The sequence below is a fragment of the Urocitellus parryii genome, chromosome 2 (genome assembly GCF_045843805.1).
Source record: "Urocitellus parryii isolate mUroPar1 chromosome 2, mUroPar1.hap1, whole genome shotgun sequence".
Taxonomy (NCBI): Eukaryota; Metazoa; Chordata; class Mammalia; order Rodentia; family Sciuridae; genus Urocitellus; species Urocitellus parryii.
In genome coordinates this window covers 200170986-200192973 of record NC_135532.1, presented here as the reverse complement: position 1 = coordinate 200192973, position 21988 = coordinate 200170986, and the positions used below count along the sequence as shown (strand labels likewise).

Sequence of the window (21988 nt, the reverse complement as noted above, 5' to 3'; positions counted from 1 at the left end):
ATATGCAACTTTTTTTTTTTTTTAACATTTCAGCCAGGTGCAGTGTTACAAGCTTGTAATCCCAGCTGCTCAGGAGACTGAGGCAGGAGGATGGCACATTCAAAGCCAGCCTCAGCTAAAGTGAGGCACTAAGCAACTGAGAGAGACCCTGTTTCTAAATAAAATACAAAATAGGTCTGGGGATATGGCTCGTGGTCAAATGCCCCTGAGTTCAATTTAAAAAAAATAATAATTGTTTTTTTCAGACTTCATCTCCCCAGCACCCACTCGTTCCTATGTGCACGCATGCACCCATGCTCAGACCATTTCTGTTCATGTATGTGTAACAACTTCATAATCAGTGATACTGCCGGCTAATATTGGAAATAAAAATTAATCTACATTTAAATTTAATAGAATAGAGGGAAATAGTACCATAAAGTTCTTCAACAAGTCCTCAGTAAGTTTCACACAGCTGTAAGGATAACTTGACGAAAGGACATGTTCAGCCAGATGGCCTGTGCTGGCCTCCTTCCCATTCCTGCAAAAGATATGTTATTCACTCCCAGGGTAGCTCAGGGAAAGAGCTGATTATGGAATTAAAACAACCAATGTCCAATTAACCCCTGTTTTGGTCAATGTTTCCTACACAGTTTGGATAATTGGCATACTTTAGTTCCATCAAGGGAAGCAGCTGGTTTATTGGTTAGTGCAGGCCCCTGGGAATAAGAAATCTGAAATTCTGTTATCAGCTCTGCCCCTACAAACTTAAGAATGACCTTGGGCATTTTATTTACCTCTTCAAGTGTTAGCCTACCTCCTTTGAAATGCAGAGATACATGTTGCTCTTTAACCATGACATGAAGTTTAGTATAGAAAAAACTAGAAAAAAGAGCATTGATATTTACAGAGTTCTTTAGGACCATGAATAAAAGGTGCAGTTTAGCATGCATATTATTAGTACAGAATCATAGTGATGTTGTGATGACATGGTCAGAAGCCCCTGCAAGCAAGCTTAAATACTAGGGGATATAATAGAGGCATGCAGCAGTCCCTTGACAGGCTTGACAGGAACCCAGTGACAGGCACCCAGTGACAGGCTTGCTCTGCACCTCCTTGAAAGCAGTCTTCGCCAATCACTTGCTGCTCTTCTCTCTTTCATTTGCCCTCTTCATCTCTGCTTCTCACTGCACGCCTGCTTTCTTCTTTCCTCTCAGTATACTGATTCCTCTCTATCCTGCCTATGAAATGTCTCATTATGGCCACCCTTAATGAAGTCTTCTGTCTTTCTCAGAATTTCAGTTCTAAGGCACAGAGATGACTGGTCCGTTTCAGTCAGGTTCGCAAGGTTGATACAGTCCCCTGAGGGTCAGTGAACAGGTTCTTTGAAGTTATTCCATGCTTTAAGTTTTTCTGTCTTATAAGATTATAAAATTAAAGATTTAGCTAGTTTAAGTAAATTATTTCACATGCCCCAATTTTTTTTAAGTTGTTCACATTATACACAGAGTGTACTAAATACTTAAAGTATCATGCATAGGAATACAAAGACAAAAATAGTCTTAACCATCGAGGAAAATATAGGATGATAAGCAAGCTGAAAAATGTTAAGAAAACTCTTTCATCTAGTTCTATGTCTATAAATAACAGAATACTTAAATTTCATTAAGTGCTTAGAAAATGCTAGATATTATACATTTCATTTAATAAAATAGGTTTATGGGTAGATACTATTATGCCATTTTTACAGCTAAAGAAATCGAGTCCCAGAATGGAAAAGTAAACTGACCAAAATCATTCATTGGTGATTGAAGTGTCAGGAATTCAGAAGTTGTTCTTGTAACTACTGTACTTTGTGGCCTTGCTAATAAAAACAAGAGACTTAAAATAGCAGAGACAAAATTTTAGAGTATGAAAAGTAATCTAAAATTCTCAAAGTTCTCCAAACATGTGTGATCTATCAAATGTTTTCAAATCCATTTTTATTATTGTCTGTGGCAATTTAATAGGAAAGACTAAAATTCAGAAGATCATGATTTGGTTTTGGATCAGCTACTTACTGGATGATTAACCAGTCACTTAATTGTTCTGACCGTTAATGCCCTTGTTTGGTAATGAGGAGAATTTAAAAAAACAAAACAAAACAAAACCATGGTATTTCATTTGAGGAAGGGTTAAGGTTTAAAGCACCCATGAAAAGGCAGAGCTTTCTAAGTGCATAGAACATTTAGTAGGAGTCAGCAGTCTATGCAGAGAGCCCCCAAGAGGTTTTATAACCAACAATTTATATCTTTGCAGCACCTACCACAGACTAACCCAGGAACATTTGTCTTCTTTTGTTCGCCCTTTGCTAGGCTCCTTTCAACGATGGGGTTTTACTGTCTTATCTAGACCTTATGGTGGTGTGAGAGCCAGTTAGTGGAACACAGCACCTATGTTATAATGTTTGAAAGGCAACTGAAGGATTTGTCTTGTCTCCTAACTCCCCAAGAGGACCAATAATCAGACTAAAGAGACATTGTAGTTCTGTCCAAGAAAGAATTTTATATTGTTACAGTTGTACAAATATAGAGCAAATTCTTTGAACGAGAGACAACCCTTATTAGCACTGTCCTGTGCCCAAGCTGTATAAATATGGTCATATACATTCCCTAGGTGGTTGTATGAAATAAGTGTTCATTTTTGTGCACTTATAGATGATAAAAACTTTAAGAGTGATTAACTTGCCCAAGTTAAAGTGATTTAGTCAATAATAGAAAGAGCCAGAAATTGAACCCAGAACCATTTTATCCCAAGAGATAATCACCTTAGAAGACACTTGATGGTCACTATAGGTTTTCAGAAATAAACTGGGCAACCAGAGTTAGCAGATAGGTTATGAAGGGAAAAAAGCATCATTTGAGAGAATTGATTAATAAGAGATTGTCTTTTACCTCTCATCTAACCTTTAAATGGTGTGCTTTTGTCATACTTGGAGAATCATTTAGTAAGCCATGATGTTATGAAAATGATAGGTGACGATAGACCCATTAGAGGAAAATAGATTTCACTCCATAAGAATTAGCTCTTCTACTGGGTATGGTGGGCCACCTGTAATCCCATCGGTTCGGGAGGCTGAGACGGGAGAATCATAAGTTCAAAGTCAGCCTCAGCAACAGCAAGGCACTAAGCAACTCAGTGAGACCCTGTCTCTAAATAAAATACAAAACAGGGCTGGGGATGTGGTTCATCAGCTGAGTACCCTGAATCCAATCCCCAGTACCAAAAAAAAAAAAAAAAAAAAATAGCCGTTCTTAAATTTTATACAAGTCCTCGAAGTTGTTTATCTAGTATTCTGGAGGATGGGATATTTGTTTAGCTTTAAAAATGAATTATTAATCCAAGTGAATAAAGTACTTACAAATCCATTTTATAATGATAGTCAAGGAATATTGATTTGATAGCCAAATGCTTAAAACAAATGTCTAAATAGCTTCTGGAATACAATAAGAAATGTTTTGTTTTTAATACATATTAAAGAGTGTCTCGCTATACATTTTAGAAAACTGAGTTTTCTCAGTCTTATTCATATCAAAAGTTAGATCTCTTCCAAACCCGTATGACTTCTTAGCTTTCTCAGACCTGAGAAACACTAATGTTTAATACCATGACAAAAACTAAGAATGCACCTGAACTTTAATCTTTAATACAGGTCAAAGAAGTGGTTTCCCTGGTTTTATATTTCTGTTGATGGCAACATGCCAGCATGGTAAGAAGTAGTACAAAAGGCATGGCAATATGTTGACTTGTCCTATGTTAGTGTTCAAGGCAGACCTACATGGATTACACTTGTTTTTGTTGAATTTGGCTTGAGTCTTTCAGGTTTAGTCTTCAAAAGATAATTACAGCTAGGTGCAGTGGCTCACACCTGTAATCTCAACTATTTCAGAGGCTGAGACAGGATTACAAATTTGAGGTGAACTTCAGCAACTTAGTGAGATCCTGTCTCAAAATCAAAAATTCAAAAAAACTGAGGATGTAGCTCAATGGTAAAGTGCCCCTGGGTTCTCAGTCTTTAGTATTTGAGGGAGAAAAGAATAAAAGGTAATTTGATTACTTTTACATATTCTAATTGGATCACTTTAGTTTATGTTTATTTTTATTTAGCCATGAAATGAAAGCTTATACTTGATGTCAGCAACAAATGTGGGTTCAAATGAAAAATAATCATGCTAAGAACAGCTTTAACTAGAATTTATCACATAATATAAAGGATTGAAGATCTTTGGTGCACAATTATTACCTGCTATCAATTGTGGTTAATACAGTTTTAAAAAAAAAAAAAAACCTTTATTTCGTAAAGGCTTACATTCCTTGTTTTATTATAATTATTTTTTTAAATATGTTTGGTTTTAGGGAATAATATATTTTGATGTGATATTTAATTTCTTAATATAACTCCATCAAAGGAAATCTTCATAAGGTAATAATATTTCAGTGTTAAATATGTGTTACCTGTCTTCTTTATAGAGGAAGTATATGAAAAATTTAATGGTAACAGTATTTTGAAATATACATTCTCCTTCTACTGTAAATCATTTCTTCGATTTGTATTATCTTGTCTTACCCCTCCTTTCCTCTTATATGTCATTTTGTATAACCCTGAGGATCGCCTTCCAGTAGAAGGGGTAGAGAGAGAAAAGGGGAGGGGAGGGGAGGGGAGGGGGGATAGTAGAGAATAGGACAGACAGCAGAATACATCAGACACTAGAAAGGCAATTTGTCAATCAATGGAAGGGTAACTGATGTGATACAGCAATCTGTATACGGGGTAAAATTGGGAGTTCATAACCCACTTGAATCGAACTGTGAAATATGATGTATTAAGAACTATGTAATGTTTTGAACGACCAACAATAAAAAAAAAAGAAATATACATTCTCATTTTTTAAAATTTTTTTTATTTGTTTTAATTAGTTACACATGACAGTACAATGACCGTGACATATCATACATTTGAATCAGATGGGATATAAATGTCTGTGTCATTCTAGTATCCTTTCTATCCCCCCATCCCCTCTCCTCATCTTGATACCTTCTCTGTGTATACTAGATCTCACTAACCTTGACTGGGAAAACAGCAATTAAAGGAACTAAATGAATATGATTGATCCTTTATAAATAAATGTTAAAATAAATGTCTCTTACATAAACATATAAAATCCTTTAAAATATGCATTTTTAAAATACAGAAAATCTTTTAAAAATATGTATTTTTAAGATATATAAATCTTGTGTTTTTCTACCAGAATGTTAGTCACTCATGTTTTCTAAATCCACAGAACTCCCTGTAGATTAAAAAAGAAACTTTATTACTCTTTAATTTTGTACATTTTTGTTAGTTTTTAGTTAGGAGAAAAACATATCTTAAGTTTAAAAGCCAAACATTAGAAATAACATCATATCAGAGGTTAAGTCAGAGGTGGTGGCACATATCTATAACCCGAGCTGCACCCTGAGGCAAGAGGATCACAGGTTTGAGGCCAGCCTGGGCAGCTTAGTGAGACCCTGTCTTAAAATAAAGGGGCTCAGTGGTAGAGCACTTGCCTGTCATGTGTAAAACCCGGGGTTCCATCCCCAATACCACACACACAGACAATCTTGAGCTACCTTAGGATCACAACCCCTCCCCTCCACACCTCTTTTGTAAACTAAGGCTCCAAGAGGTTGAATTCCTGAATGTTCTTCTGGGAATGCTAGGTCACCTGTCCTGGGCTGTAAAGATGACAAAGACTTATTTCTTGACCATAAGGAGTTTACTCTGTAGTCAGGAGGTAGGCAGACAAAGACCAAAATGCACTTTTGTAAGTGGAATGATTGAAAGATTCCCTGAATGCTATAGAGGCACAGACAATCTACCCCTAGTCTATAGTTTGGGGAAGGCTTCCTGAAGAGGGGATGTGTCCTCAGCCAAGACTTAAGAAATGAAAAAGACCCAGCAGCTCAGGAGGCTGAGGCCAGAGAAGCGTGAGTTCAAAGCCAGCCTCAGCAAAGGTGAAGACGCTGAGCAACTCAGTGAGACCCTATCTCTAAAATAAAATACAGAATAGGGCTAAGGATGTGGCTCAGTGGTTGAGTGACCCTGAGTTCAATCCCCGGTACCAAAAAACAACAACAATAATTGAACAACAGCAGATGAGGTAGAGAGGGATGATGGGAGGGGAGGGGGGATAGTAGGGGATAGGAAAGGTAGGAGAATACAACAGTCACTAATATGCCATTATGCAAAAATGTGAGTGTGTAACTGATGTGATTCTGCAATTTGTATTTGGGATAAAAATGGGAGTTCATAACCCAATTGAGTCAAATGTATGAAAGTTGATATATCATGAGCTTTGTAGTGTCTTGAACAACCAATAAAAAAAAAAAAAACCAAAAAGGATGTATCTTAGCTTGATTGTAAGTGAATGGGATTTAATATATCAAATCATGATATACTAAATCATTCTCTAAGCATTTTTTGTTCTGATATATTTCATCAAATGATGATAATGATAGGAATTAGATGGACAAATGGGAGGAAGGCCAGTAAGTAAATGAGTCTACTTCTTCATCTGTATTACCCTGTTTCTCTCTTGTTTCTTTCTTACATCCTTATACCATTAAAATATCTAGATATAAATCTAGATATTCATTTTATATAAACGCTATAATTGAAAATACAGTAAAGAGCAAACGGCAAAACAAAGTATAAACAGAAAGAAATTGATACAAGGATTTAAATAATTGATATTGAGTTAAACTACTAAGCAGTGTATTAATCAGTATAGTGTATATGTGTACTTGCACACACCATCATTCTATCTCAAAAAACTAACCAACCTGGAAAAGCGATGCGAGATTTCTTTAAAGCTAAAGTATTTAGTTCTTTTGTATTAAAATGATTTAACTTTATGAAATTATATGAATAATAGATGCTAAGTATTTGTTTTTGATGATTTTAAGTGTTCAAGAAAATGTTGTTCTGAAGTATTTTTGGTCCAGTGAAGTCAGAAAAGCCCTGACCTATGTTACTTAGACTTCTGCTATTCCTGTTTCTCCTCCAGTTCACTGGAGTCCTCCTCTTAAGCTCCCAACTACCTCGTCTGTATCTCTGTGTTGTGGGTGCCATGGCAAGACCTGTGGCAAGCCATCACTGCTGTAGGGAGTGAACACGTCAGACCTGGACACAACAAAGCTGGATCTCTGATTAACAGTAACTTCTTCAGTTAAACTGAGTTTATTACTTGAAACACTTGGTTATATACACAGGTGAGCAAAAGAGAGGTCAGGGGAAAGTGTGCATGAAAATTTCTTAAATATATGTGAAACCATTTAAAGTAATGGCCCAGTGATGGTATACCAGTAGCTTTATCTTCCTAATTGAAGAGCATATGTTATCTGCTAATATGTAAAAGATACAGAATTTGTGTGTATAAGATTATTTGGTTTTGTTTATTAATTATCTGTAGTGGGACCTTGTCATTTTTATTGACTTTTTCCCTTTACAGATAGTGTTGCTGTGCCCATTTGTCCATGGATTATGTCTGTAGAGACACTTATCTTCCACATCCTGCTGAAAGTTTTGATCTAAAAATCTGTTCTGAGCCAGTACTGGCAAGAGTGATGTCACATAATGTTTATCGTTTCTGGAAAATCAAAGTACATGGTCCATTCATAGCAAATCAGCATTTTCACCCAGATAGAAGCAAGTAAACAATGTTTTTTGTCAATTGATAAGTGATTCCTCTAAAAAAAACTTTAATATAGTGTATTTTATAAAGAATTCTGTTTGTTTTCAAAAAGAATGTCAGTGGAGTTTCTGATCAAAGTTTAATGTACAGATTATCATCCATTTTCCGTAATTTCAGTATACCCACAGTCTACTTCTGCATAGTAAAGGAAGTTTCTTTCTCATGATATTTAATTTGGTAATTTGATTTGATATTTTCCTTTTTATTTTGAGAACATTTACATGTCCATGTGTCATAGGTAATTTGCAAATTACGTAAAGTATAGCAGGTGATAGTTGTTTAACAAGGAAAGCTTTTATAGTATAAATTTGCCCCAACAGTATTATTAATCCTTAAATAGTTTCTTTATATCAGGGGATGCAGCTCAGTAATAGAGCATCTGCCTGCAATGTGTGAGACACTGGATCCTATCCCCAGAATCATAAGAAGAAGAAAAGAAAAAAAGGAAATGATTTCTTGATCAGAATGCTTCAGCAAGAACATTTATCATATAGTGCAACTTAAAATAAATTCATTATCTTGTTTGAACACAGCAACAAAGGCATGGTTTTGTTAGCTAATTGAATTCTTCAATAATATATTCAGTTAAAATCACTTATTGTTCTTGATCCCTTGATGATAACTGAAGTTTCTTCCCCAATGTGTATGGTTTGGAAATTGTCATGGAAGACTATGGTACAGCATAAAACTTTTCTGGTTGAACCAGGACTTTGTAGTTAAATCTGTATGTTTAGGAAGAAGTTGTAACATACTATTACTTTCAACCTCAACTGGAGCAAAGGCTTGAAGATGTGAGAGAGTATGGTCTATATCCTCTACAGATCTATAACTTACATTAATTTCAAAATTACACCATGGCCAAGAGTATTTATTACAAATATGCAGATATGGATAGCATGCACATATGCATAGCATGCATACATACATACATAGACACACATAAAAATTCAAAATTCTAACAAACACACAGGTCTCTTCTTTGTCTATGATTCCGAACTAGCAGAACTCACATTATAATAAAAAGCAATGAAAATGTTTAAGGTGGGTGGAGTATTTTTAAAAACAGAGTGTACCCTATGAGTAAATGAGGAGTGTCTGCTAAGTGTACTAAAACCCCCTAGGAGCTTTGATCAAATGCCAGCTGTTACATCAGTCTGCTGGTAATCTTTCTTGATGATCTGTGACCTTGACCTTGGGCTTCTGTCTGTATGTCAAAATCTATTTTAGGGATAGGGAAACCATAGTTGAGGTTAATTGGATTTATTCACCATTCAAAGGATGTCCCTGTATGTATATACTATATAAACACTCAAAACAATTCCAATAGAAGAAAGAACCATTTTCCATTATATTTTTTATTTTAATAGAGACTAGAAAATACTATAATTTTGAAACTTCATAGAAAGAGAAACTATTGTTTAAGAAAAGAAAACAATGAATAGACATTAATGCTAATGAGGAATCTCATTTCTCTGTAAAAATTAGTTTTTTCCTGGATTTAAAAAAATATAGTTAAAATTAATTTAATTCTTTTAAAGAAACTATAAAGGCAGAATAAAGCAAATAGTATATTTTTTTAATTTGTTGTATGTACATAAGCCTTTTGAGACTAATTCAGAACAAAGAAGCCCTCTCCACTTTTATTTTGCTATATCAACTATAAGGATATTTGTTTCTTTCACCAGGACAATTATTCCATCTTTCTTTGGCATTTATCTATGTCCTTAAGGATCCTAATTCTTTACTATTTCCTTGTATTTTATTCAGTATACAGTCCTTATGAAGTAAGCAAAAGTACCAGTTTGACTTTAAGTACATATTTAGCTTTTAAATAAACATGTACTTAAAATTTTATGACCTCCTTTAAAAAAATAGTGATGATAAGTAACTTTTGGAGGATTGAGCAGGTAAGGTCTATGGCTATTACAAAACCAGTTGCTTCCTCTAGAATTCACTAAGAACACAACAAAACAGATTGACGAGGGTTCTTTCCACAACTCTGACAGTATATCATCTTTCTGGTTAAAATGCTTGTCATTTTTATAACTACAGTTTGCCAAATTGGAATCATGGGAATAAAATTTTGGAGTTGAAGAGATCCTTATGTGTTTTTGTCCCTTTTTTGAACACTTAGTCAAGCAGTAGTGTCTCCTTGTCTTTTTTACTAAGTTGTGAGTGGCACTGTGTTACTCCTGTGGTAGCAGCTGATAAGCAAGTTCAAGCTGATGGACTTGGAATTTAGAAGCATATTTTCCCCAGGGCAAAATTATGTAAGTCCCTCAGGTTGGGATGGAGAGCAATTGTGTGGCTGCCTTACCTGTTGCAGCATCAGTCAGTGGTTTCCGTGTTACCTTCTCTGCAGAGTATTTACATACCTAAAATGAGAGCCCCTGGGAGAGGGCAAGAAACTTTCAAAGTCTAATTTCATATTGAGACCCTAAACTGAGCAGAATGTTTCTGTATTAGTTAGTTGGCCACAATACCTTTATTTTATTTATTTAGTTATTTTTATATGGTGCTGAGGCTGGAACCCAGGGCCTTGAACACGCTAGGCAAAGGCCCGGCCACTGAGCCACAACCCCAGCCTGAGCAGAAGGTTTTTAAATAGATTCATTTTTGTGGTACCCATTAAACTGTAAAACCACACATTTTACTTTTGATGAAGGTAATACTGCAAAGATAGTTAATGCATTGGAATAATTCAAACTCTATCAAAAGACATACTAATTTTGATTTATTTTTTCAAGAAATTAGAAATATATTCTAATAAATGAAATTTCAGCCTTATTCTTTTGCTCATCTGTTGTGAGTCTGTTGAATAAGGAATTCACTGTAGTCTTCACTTTTGGGGGGTGGGGGTAAACAAGGATTGAACTCAGGGGCACTTGACCACAGAGCCACATCCCCAGCCCTGTTTTTTGTATCTAGAGACAGGGTCTCACTTTAGTTGTTTAGCACCTTGCTTTTTGCTAAGGCTGACCTTGAACTCACAATCCTGCCTCAGCCTCCTGTGGGGATTACAGGCGTGAGCCACTGCTCCTGGCAGTCTTCACTTTTTAAAGAAGCTTCAGAGTCTTTATCTAAAATGTCACTTTTTCTTTCTTCTAAGAAATTGAAGTATTGTTTTTTTAGGTATTCTAATTTTTCGTGTCGTTTGGTTTGGAAAGCTCATTCTTCCATTTGGGTAAAATGTTTGGTGTTCTCTCCTGCTGTTCAATTAATCTTGAGTTTGTGTTTCCTGTTCAGATTTTGAAACATCAACACTAGAGAACGCTAAGCATTCTCTAAAGTTTTTACCTGGATCTCTATTATTTATTTAAATAAAAAGTTCAATAGGTAGGACTTTGGAATCTTCTTTATACTTTAATATTTTCCTACTAATATTAAGTGAAATCTCTCAGTGTCTTTCTTATATATAAAAGCATTATATTAAAGCCATCCATGAAATGGTCCACAGTGATAGGTGGGTACTAGGTTTAATGCCAGTCCTACCCCCCCCCGCATACACACACATATAATATGTAATATTGCCCAATAGGAGTTATTATTGAGTGTCGCAATTAAGTGACCCTTCTGATTTTTTACTATTTTAAAACTAAGAATCCAAATGCTCCCGAAGCTGCATTGCTGAAATCCCTTTAAACTTATTATGCAAAGAGATATTACCTGATAATGCAGAAAAAAATTGGGGAAGATTTCATGGAAACAATTGGAAGTCGTGAGATATTCCTCAGACATTCCAAGTGACATCATTTAAATGTGTTTTTAAGGGAGAATTTGATTGCAGGTAAGATTGAATCCAAAAGCAACTAGAGAAAAACCTTTGTTATTATTTACCTATTCTCAACCAAAACCAATCCCACATACAGTAATTCTAATAAGTGCACCTTTCATTTATCTAAGTATAATCTCATTCCTTAATAAAATACTTCCAAATAGGAAATAGTTGAACTAGTTTAAAGACTCGTAGGGCAACAAACTATTGATATGCAGATTATTTATGGGTTTTTTAAAATTTTTACACTGCAACCTAATTTCATACTTTTCAAGTGCATATTTTTCATATTTTTAAGTGCAGCTGGGTGGGGTGGCTGGCATTCTTATAATCCCAGCCACTCCAGAGGCTAAGAAAGAAGTATCACAAGTCCAAAGCAAGATAGGCAATTTATAATATCTTGTCTCAAAAAACATAAAAAGGACTTGGGATGTAGGTTAGTCAGTGAATGGTTCAAGTACAAACCCCCTGACATACAGAGCACCCCTGTGAAAAATACACTCTTGTAATTCAAGCCGATTACAGGATATTTAAGATTTAATTTCTTTAAACTAATCTGTGTGTTGAACTTAGATTTTCCTAGAATCTGTCTATATATGGTCAAGATTCCATAGAATTCTTTTATTATTTGGTTTCTTTAATAAATGTCTCACCAAACATGCTTCATGCTAATAAATCAGTAAAACATCAGTTTTATCAAATTTAAAAGATTTTTATGCTTATAATTTAAAACTAATAAAAGGATTTAGTTTATAATTTTCATATTGTTAAGTATTTAGAGATGAATTATCAGGGTTTCTTTGGACCTTGAAATTTTAAGAATTTTTAAAGAGAACATTTCTAACTGGTAGGAAAGATCATATTATGTGACTTATTTTCTCTTGAAAAATTGTAGTGAATGTGTTTTTAATAGAATAAAACATTGTATCTTGTTATTACCATATATGTCAGAACATTTTATAATTTGGAGGAACTTTATGGAATTTTAGTGGTCTTATTTTTCTTATCTCTTTAAGCCATTTTACTTTTTTGGGAATCAATCCATCACTTATCTCCAAGTGCCCTAAAACAGACAAAAGTAATTGAAGTGTCTACAAAGATGACATAATAGTGAAATAAGTCCTCACTATGATGCCATCTTCACTGTTCTTTTTGCATATTTTACAATGCTGCATCAACTTTCAAGAATGTAAAAATAATATGGAGGAAGTCTGAATTTTGTTTTTATTAAGTACAGTTGAGTATTCACAAATTTTCATTTTCTGTCCAGAATGTTAGAGAAGAAACTTGATATGGGGAGCTGTTTCAAACAGAAGGTGAATGCAAAGAGACTAATAGCACTGTAGACATGAATGATGACACTGCCATTGACTTGTATAAGCAGCATAGCTATGTGTTATCTTCATATGACAGTATTCTAAATGGATTTTCTCCAATTCAAGAATTAGTGAGAGAACAGTATAGGGGTTTTTGTTTGTTTTTGGGGTTTTTTGTTTTGTTTTGTTTTGGTTTTGAACCCAGGGGTACTTAACCACTGAGCTACATCCCCAGCCCTTTTTATATTTTATTTAGGAATAGGGTCTCACTAAGTTGCTTAGGGCCTTGCTAAGTTCCTGTGGCTGGCTTTGAACTCATGATCCTCCTGCCTCAGACTTCCCAGTTGCTGGGATTATAGATGTGTGCCACCATGCCCAACCCTGCTTGCCCTTTTTAACTTGAATGATGTATGAAATTATTATTTCATCCTTTATGTTGAATACCCAAATTTAAGTGAATCTGTTCATAAGTACATGTACTGACAGCAGGTGTAAAGAAGATTGTAAAGAGAGAGGTGATATGGAAACAAAATAGTTCTTGGATCTATCACTGTAATTGATGTTCATAAATCTAAAAGTGAAAAATATTTGGCAATTACAGAACAAAGATGTCTGTCCTCTCTTCAATGTAAACTATGATCTCATTTTCAAAAGTAATGTATTTTGAATTTCAAAAGTATAAAAAATAAGAAACAGAAAAGCTAGACGCTTTTTGTTATTAAAAATTGGAACAAAATTATGGGGTTGTGTATAAATAATTATGTAAATTATTTGTACATTGACTTAAGTATTAATAAAATATCTGTTGGACCCAGACATTCACTGGTTATGTCTGAATGATCTTCTTAAGAATCACTCTCTTTAATATTAAAGTCATGGTAAATACTGTAAGTATTTAAACTTGTGATTATATTACAGTGTTCATGTATATGATTAAGACTGTCATAAGTGCACAGGCCCACAAAATAATCTTCAACTTCTTAATGCTTCCTTCTTTTTTTCTTTTTTTGAAAAATTCTAAAAATTAGTTATTCATTGTCTGGTGTGTTTGGGGAATAATGTCAGAAGTGAATGTGTTCTGTTGGCCTCAGCCACTCATCAGACGTATCAGATGAGTCCATATCACATACATCTCTTTCTTTTTCAGCACAATTGCTTTTGTTTCTTCCTAAGTGCATAGTAATGTAAGGAAACTAATTCTTGCTCCCTAATGGAGGTATAAAATTGTAAAGGAAACTTAGCATTCATGTTACTTTGCAGAAAGGTGCGTATGAAAAATCAAAAGCTTGGTAGACTTTAGAAGACAGTTATAAAACACTGAAGCATTAATTACTAAAGAAGCAACTATAATGCATATATGTTCATATTATATATGTATCTGTGCACATATAAACTTGTAAATGCTATATTCTTTTCTTATAGGTATTATAGCATGACCCTATCTTTGCCCCTACTTAATGATTTTTATTTTTATTTTTTTAGACTACTGATATTTGCATTTAATGAAGAACAAAAGATGAAGATGGAAAAGCAATATATTCACTAAGAATTGTCTGCCTGCTTGCTACTACAGACCTGTGTATTGAGGAATTCTGCTTCTTAGAAGTTGATCAACTCTGGAGAGACTGCATTAGAATTTACCTGCCTTTTATCTTGTCATTGCCAGAAGAAATCTTGGTCAGAATGTAACAGTACCTCTCTACCTGATTGCTATGGAAGGTGATAAACTGATACTCACTTATTAAAGTTGAATCTCACTCACCTACAGAAAATCATCCTTTAAAGTAAATAGAAACCAAGCCCTTGTGAACACTTCTATTGAACATGACTCATGGAGAAGAGCTTGGCTCTGATGTGCATCAGGATTCTATTGTTTTAACTTACCTAGAAGGATTACTAATGCATCAGGCTGCAGGGGGATCAGGTACTGCCGTTGACAAAAAGTCTGCTGGGCACAATGAAGAAGATCAGAACTTTAACATTTCTGGCAGTGCATTTCCCACCTGTCAAAGTAATGGTCCAGTTGTCAATACACACACATACCAGGGATCTGGCATGCTGCATCTCAAAAAAGCCAGACTGTTGCAGTCTTCTGAGGACTGGAATGCAGCAAAGCGGAAGAGGCTGTCTGATTCCATCGTAAATTTAAACGTAAAGAAGGAAGCTTTGCTAGCTGGCATGGTTGACAATGTGCCTAAAGGCAAACAGGACAGCACATTACTGGCCTCTTTGCTTCAGTCATTCAGCTCGAGGCTGCAGACTGTTGCCCTGTCACAACAAATTAGGCAGAGCCTCAAGGAGCAAGGATATGCCCTCAGTCATGATTCTTTAAAAGTAGAGAAGGATTTAAGGTGCTATGGTGTTGCATCAAGTCACTTAAAAACTTTATTGAAAAAAAGTAAAGCTAAAGATCAAAAGCCAGATACCAATCTTCCTGATGTAACTAAAAACCTCATCAGAGACAGGTTTGTAGAGTCGCCTCATCATATTGGACAGAGTGGAACAAAGGTCATGGGTGAGCCCTTGTCATGTGCTGCAAGATTACAGGCTGTTGCAAGCATGGTGGAAAAAAGAGCTAGTCCTGCCACCTCACCTAAACCTAGCGTTGCCTGCAGCCAATTAGCATTACTCCTCTCCAGTGAAGCCCACCTGCAGCAGTATTCTCGGGAACATGCTTTAAAAACACAAAATGCAAATCAAGCAGCAAGCGAAAGACTTGCTGCTATGGCCAGATTACAAGAGAATGGCCAGAAGGATGTAGGCAGTTTCCAGATCTCAAAAGGAATGTCAAGCCATCTCAATGGTCAGGCACGAACATCAAGCAAATTAGTGGCTAGCAAAAGTAACGCTACAACATTTCAAAACCCAATTGGTGTTGTTCCTTCTTCTCCCAAAACTCCAAGCTATAAGAACTCACTGGAAAGAAACAACATAAAACAAGCTGCTAATAATAGTTTGCTTTTACATCTTCTTAAAAGCCAGACCATACCTAAGCCAATGAATGGACATAATCAGAATGAGAGGGGAAGCATTTTTGAGGATGGGAGTACTCCCACAACTATTGATGAGTATTCAGACAACAATCCTAGTTTTACAGATGACAGCAGCGGTGATGAAAGTTCTTATTCCAACTGTGTTCCCATAGACTTGTCTTGCAAACACCGCATTGAAAAACCAGAATCTGACCAGCCTGTTTCTCTTGATAATTTAACTCAGTCCTTGCTAAACACTTGGGATCCGAAAGTCCCCGATGTAGACGTCAAAGAGGATCATGATACCTCAAATAATTCTAAGCTAAATTCACACCAGAAAGTAACACTTCTTCAATTGCTACTTGGCCATAAAAATGAAGAAAATGTAGAAAAAATCACCAGCCCTCAGGGAGTACACAGTGATGTGACAAAGTTCAATACTCAGAATTATACAAGGACTTCTGTAATAGAAAGCCCCAGTACAAACAGGACTACTCCAGTGAGTACTCCACCGTTACTTACATCGGCCAAAGCAGAGTCTCCCATCAATCTTTCTCAACACTCTCTGGTCATCAAATGGAATTCTCCACCATATGCCTGCAGTACTCAGTCTGAAAAGATGGCAAATACTACATCTAACCACTTGATGGACCTTACAAAAAGCAAAGAATCACAAGGAGAGAAACCAGCTCAAAATGAAGGTGCGCAAAATTCTGCAGCTTTTAGTGCCAGTAAACTATTACAGAATTTGGCACAGTGTGGAATGCAGTCTTCCATGGCAGCCGAAGATCAGAGACCCAGCAAACAGTTGTTAAGTGTAAACACAGATAAACCTGTGGGTATAATTGATAGATTAAATAGCCCTTTGCTGTCAAATAAAACAAATACAATTGAGGAAAATATAGCATTCAGTAATCAACCAGCAGTTTCGGAACCAGGACTTTCTGGTTCTGAAATAGAAAATCTGCTAGAAAGACGTACTGTTCTCCAGTTGCTTCTGGGAAATCCCAACAAAGGTAAGAGTGAAAAGAAAGAAAAAATTCCTGTAAGAGATGAAAGTACTCAGGAACATACAGAGAGAGCTTTAAGTGAACAGATATTGATGGTGAAAATAAAATCTGAGCCTTGTGATGACTTACATATTCATAATACAAATGTGCACTTGAGCCATGATGCGAAGAGCAGCCCATTCTTAGGTATGAATCCCACCACGCAGAGAAGCGCAGCTGCCTTACCAGTGTCTGAGGACCTTAAATCAGAGCCTGTTTCACCTCAGGATTTTTCTTTCTCAAAGAATGGTCTGTTAAGCCGATTGCTGAGACAGAATCAAGAGAGTTATCTGGCAGATGATCTAGACAAGAGTCACAGAAATAGTGAACTGACACCACTAGAATCAAAGAATCTTTGCATGGTCCCTAAGAAAAGGAAGCTTTATACTGAGCCATTAGAAAGTCCATTTAAAAAGATGAAAAATAACATTGTTGATGCTGCAAATAATCACAGTGCTCCAGAAGTACTTTATGGATCCTTGCTTAACCAGGAGGAGCTGAAATTTAGCAGAAATGATCTTGAATTTAAATATCCTGCTGGTCATGGTTCAGCCAACGAAAGTGAACATAGGAGTTGGGCCAGAGAGAGTAAAAGCTTCAATGTTCTGAAACAGCTGCTTCTCTCAGAAAACTGTGTTCGAGACTTGTCCCCACACAGGAGTAACTCTGTTGTTGACAGTAAAAAGAAAGGACACAAAAACAATGTGACCAATAGCAAACCTGAATTTAGCCTTTCTTCTTTAAATGGACTGATGTACAGTTCCTCTCAGCCCAACAGTTGCATGGACAACAGGACATTTTCATATCCAGGAATGGTAAAATCTCCTGTGAGCCCTCCTTTCCCTGAGCACTTGGGCTGTGTGGGGTCTAGACCAGAATCTGGACTTTTGAATGGGTGTTCCATGCCCAGTGAGAAGGGACCCATTAAGTGGGTTATCACAGATGCGGATAAGAATGAGTATGAAAAAGACTCTCCAAGACTGACCAAAACTAACCCAATACTGTATTACATGCTCCAGAAAGGAGGCAATTCTGTTACCAGCCGAGAAACACAGGACAAGGACATTTGGAGGGAACCTTCGTCTGCCGAAAGTGTCTCACAGGTTACAGTCAAAGAAGAGTTACTTCCTGCTGCAGAAACTAAAGCTTTCTTTAATTTAAGAAGCCCTTACAATAGCCATATGGGAAATAATACTTCTCACCCACACAGTGCAAATGGAGAGGTGTATGGACTTCTGGGAAATGTGGTAACAATAAAAAAGGAATCAGAATAAAATGAATCTGCCATCAAGCTTTGGATCTTTTTAAAACTACTTAGTATGAACTTGAGATCTGTATAAATAAGAGCATGATTTGAGAAAAGCATGGTATAATTGAAACTTTTTTCATTTTGAAAAGTATTGGTTACTGGTGATGTTTAAATATGCATACTAATTTTTGCTTAACATTAGATGTCATGAGGAAGCTATTGAACTAGCAAACTGGTTGTTTAACACTTCTGTATGCACCAGATAACAACTGTGAGTAGCCTATGAATGAAATTCTTTTATAATCATAAATAAGAGGCATACATTAAAATGTAAAATTCCATCCATAGTGGATTAATGCATTTTGCTGCCTTTTGCCTTCATTAGGGTACTTTATTTTGCATTTCAGAAGTCAGCTTGCATAACACATGTTTTTAAAGTTCAAACTCTTTAAAGGGTAATTATTAAATAAAAAAATAGTGATGATTCACATCTCATATCCAATTCAAAAGTAAGTCAGAAAAAATATGCTTACATTTTTCACTTTTTGCTAAAAAAAACATATTTATTTTTAAACACTTAGAAAGGGTTTTGTGTCTGCCCCCACCCAGACCTTTTCAATATACATTTCTTTAAACCTTGTACTATTTAGTAAAAATTGATTAAAATTGAGGGAAGTTTGATAGATCCTTTAAAAAAAAAAAAGGCAGATTTCCATTTTTTGTATTTTAACTACTTTACTAAATAAATACTCCTTTTACAGAATTAGTAAAGTTAACATTTATCTTCAGGTGGTTTCCTGAATAGTTGACTATTTAAAAATTTTTTTTAACAGAAGCAAAAAATGGCTTTTCTTTGGACAATTTTCGCCATCTCTTGTAAAAGTTGATTCTCACCATTTCTGTGGTACCTATGAGTCTTATGACCAGGATTTCTTAAAGCTGGACTCAGACCACCTGCATTAGAATCATCTAGAGCACTTGTTTTAAAATGCAGATCCATAGGCAGCATCTTGGACCTACAAAACAAGGATCTCTGCTGAGTGGACTTGGGATCTTCCATCTGCATCTTAACATGCTCCCTAGATGTTTGAGAACCATTGCTGATGACTTTTCTCAGAACATGAGTCTGTAAAGAAACTATCTGATGCCTATATTTTCCCCAGTAGTCATACGTCAACTCAAAATTTGCAATATTGTAGTTCCTATATTGCCGTTATGTCTTTGGAAATCGGGTTCAGAATACTTTTTATGACACAAAAATTGGGTGGAGGGGACAACTTTCATATCTGGCTCAACATCTCAGGAAAATCTATTATTTATGTGTTCTAATGAGTAACATCTACTTAATTAGCCTTAGGGATGGAATAACAGGGCCACTTACCAAACTCAGGTGATTCCAGGATGATTTGAAAACTTCTCCTGAATACATCCTTATCTTCTATTAAAACCATTGTCCTAAGAACAGTGCTGACAAAGATTAAAACATTTAGTTCAAACCCAAGAAAGGAACTAAACTCAGATTGACTTATTAGCAAAAAAGTACAAAAGGCACATATCCATGAAAATGTACACAATAACTCCATTGGATTTATTTGTTATAAATAGTAATTAAAAGCAGATATCCAAAGGGTTTTGGAAGGACTTAATATGTAATTGAGCCAATGGGATGTTAGTCTTAAAACAAGTCTTATTTTTTTTTTAAGTTCAGTTTTCATAATCCACAGTTCATTCACCAGGTAATATTTTTTTGTTTTCAGTTGTGAGCCAGGTTAGCAACTAACCCATCAAAAATTACTGTATAAAAACTATTAATTAGAAGGAAATATATTTGAACTTGTTCTACTTGAAATTGTTTCTAAAATTTTTGTATTAAAAAGGTTGTTATTTCCTAATATGTTCTAAAATGCTAAAATGATTATTTTTTTCTCAAAATGATTTGTAAATAGTTACTGGATATATTATGCAGTAGTAGGAGCAAATATACTGCATCACAAGGAGATGAAGGCATCTGCTTATTCTGACATGAAGATTCCACTGGCCAGTGAATATAGTTAGTCTATTCTGTATCCGTTCTGTGACAATCTCATTGTCTACACTTAGAAACAAGCTTTTCAGCAAGTCATTTTTCTCAGGCATTGTGAAAGGTCTGGAACATTAGGTGTATGTCAGAAAAAAATGTTAGTATTCTCTCTTAGTTAGGGAGAATGGACTTTTTTACAAGGGAGTGACGTTTAGGTCAGGGACAAGAGCATCCAGAGCCAGCATTGCTGTTTTTTTTGTTGTTGTTGTTGTTGTTTGTTTGTTTGTTTGGTTGGTTGGTTGGTTGATGGGTTGGTTGTTTCTATTGTTGTTAACAAAGGAATGAGAATATGTAATACAGAAATAAATATGACCACAAAGAACACTGTTCTGATTTACTAGAGAATGTCCCCCAATTTGAGTTTAGAATGATTTTAAAGAAGAGCAGTAAGAAAGGGCATACATCCATAAATTCAATTTATTTATGCATATATAGATACAAGGATGCACATATACACATTTTCAAGGACTATTTTAGATATCGAGGCAGTTTCTTCCTAATAAAGTCATTTGTGAAAGGGTACTACAGCTCCCGTTGACATCAGTAAGGTAGCATTACCTGTTTATTCTCTACTGCATCTTACAGAAGAGTAAACTGGTGAGAGTATATATTTTATATATATATATATATGTAATATGTATATATATATATTGACTTGTTACATGAAGATGTTAAAATTGGTTTTTAAAGGTGATGTAAATAATGATTTCCTTAATGAAAAATACATATTTTGTATTGTTCTAATGCAACAGAAAAGCCTTTTAATCTCTTTGGTTCCTGTATATTCCATGTATAAGTGTAAATATAATCAGACAGGTTTAAAAATTGTGCATGTATGTATACAGTTGCAAGTCTGGACAAATGTATAGAATAAACCTTTTATTTAAGTTGTGATTACCTGCTGCATGAAAAGTGCATGGGGGACCCTGTGCATCTGTGCATTTGGCAAAATGTCTTAACAAGTCAGATCAGATGTTCATCCTAACATGACAGTATTCCATTTCTGGACATGACTTCTGTGGCTTAAGCTTTGTGAAAGAATGTGCTTTGAATCCAAGGGTCTTAAATTTTTTTTTTTTTAATCGAGTCAACCACTTTTCAACATAAAGAATTCACGCAACTACTTTCATGAATTTTTAAATCCCATTGGAAACATAATATTATACCAGGTGTCTGCCAGTGTTTGTTAATACTGGAATACAGGCACATTACCGTTTATGGTAAGAATCTGGGGTTTACACAGCCAGCTTTGATGCAACCTGCTCAGTAATATAATTTGTCATTTTTATTAGAAATTTAATTTCTTCATATGATGTCATGAAACTGTACATACTGCAGTGTGAATTTTTTGTTTTGTTTTTTAATCTTTTAGTGTTTACTCCTGCAGTGAATTTGAATAAATGAGAAAAAAATGCATTGTCTCTGATTTGAAATGATTGTTATTCTGTTGACTTTCTCTGGGTTTTAGCTTTTTCCCTATACAGAAAAGTTCCAGGTCATGAAACTGACAGTAGGTCTTCAAAGATGTTTTGCCCTTTTTAGAAAACTAAGTAGAGAAAGAAGACAGTGACTGGGAGGTTAGGGCATTTAGAAACAGGACAGTTAAAGCACACCTCAAAATGACAATCAGGGGCTGAGGTTGTAGCTCAGTGGCAGAGCACTTACCTAGTATATGTGAGTCACTGGGTTCGATTATCAGCACCATGTATCAATAAATAAAATAAAGGTCCATTGACAACTAAAAAAAAAAAATTTTTTTAAAGTCAATCAGCCTATAGCCTCCCATTATCCAATAT

At 35.3% G+C, this 21988-nt stretch overlaps 1 protein-coding gene across 5 annotated transcripts in view; it reads left to right on the top strand.

Moving 5' to 3' along the window:
* Nrip1 (nuclear receptor interacting protein 1) overlaps positions 1-21606 on the top strand; it is an 83902-nt gene extending 62296 nt beyond the window's left edge. For 4 of the 5 annotated variants that reach the window (XM_077795377.1, XM_026411750.2, XM_077795376.1 and 1 more), the window contains one exon: positions 14325-21606. In XM_077795377.1, coding sequence (XP_077651503.1) covers positions 14667-18137 — 3471 coding nt within the window. In that variant the 5' untranslated portion in view covers positions 14325-14666 and the 3' untranslated portion in view covers positions 18138-21606. Of the gene's footprint in view, positions 1-7064; positions 7270-14324 lie in introns of all 5 variants that reach the window. The other variant, XM_026411758.2, reaches the window with a different exon arrangement.
* The last annotated feature ends 382 nt before the right edge of the window (positions 21607-21988 follow it).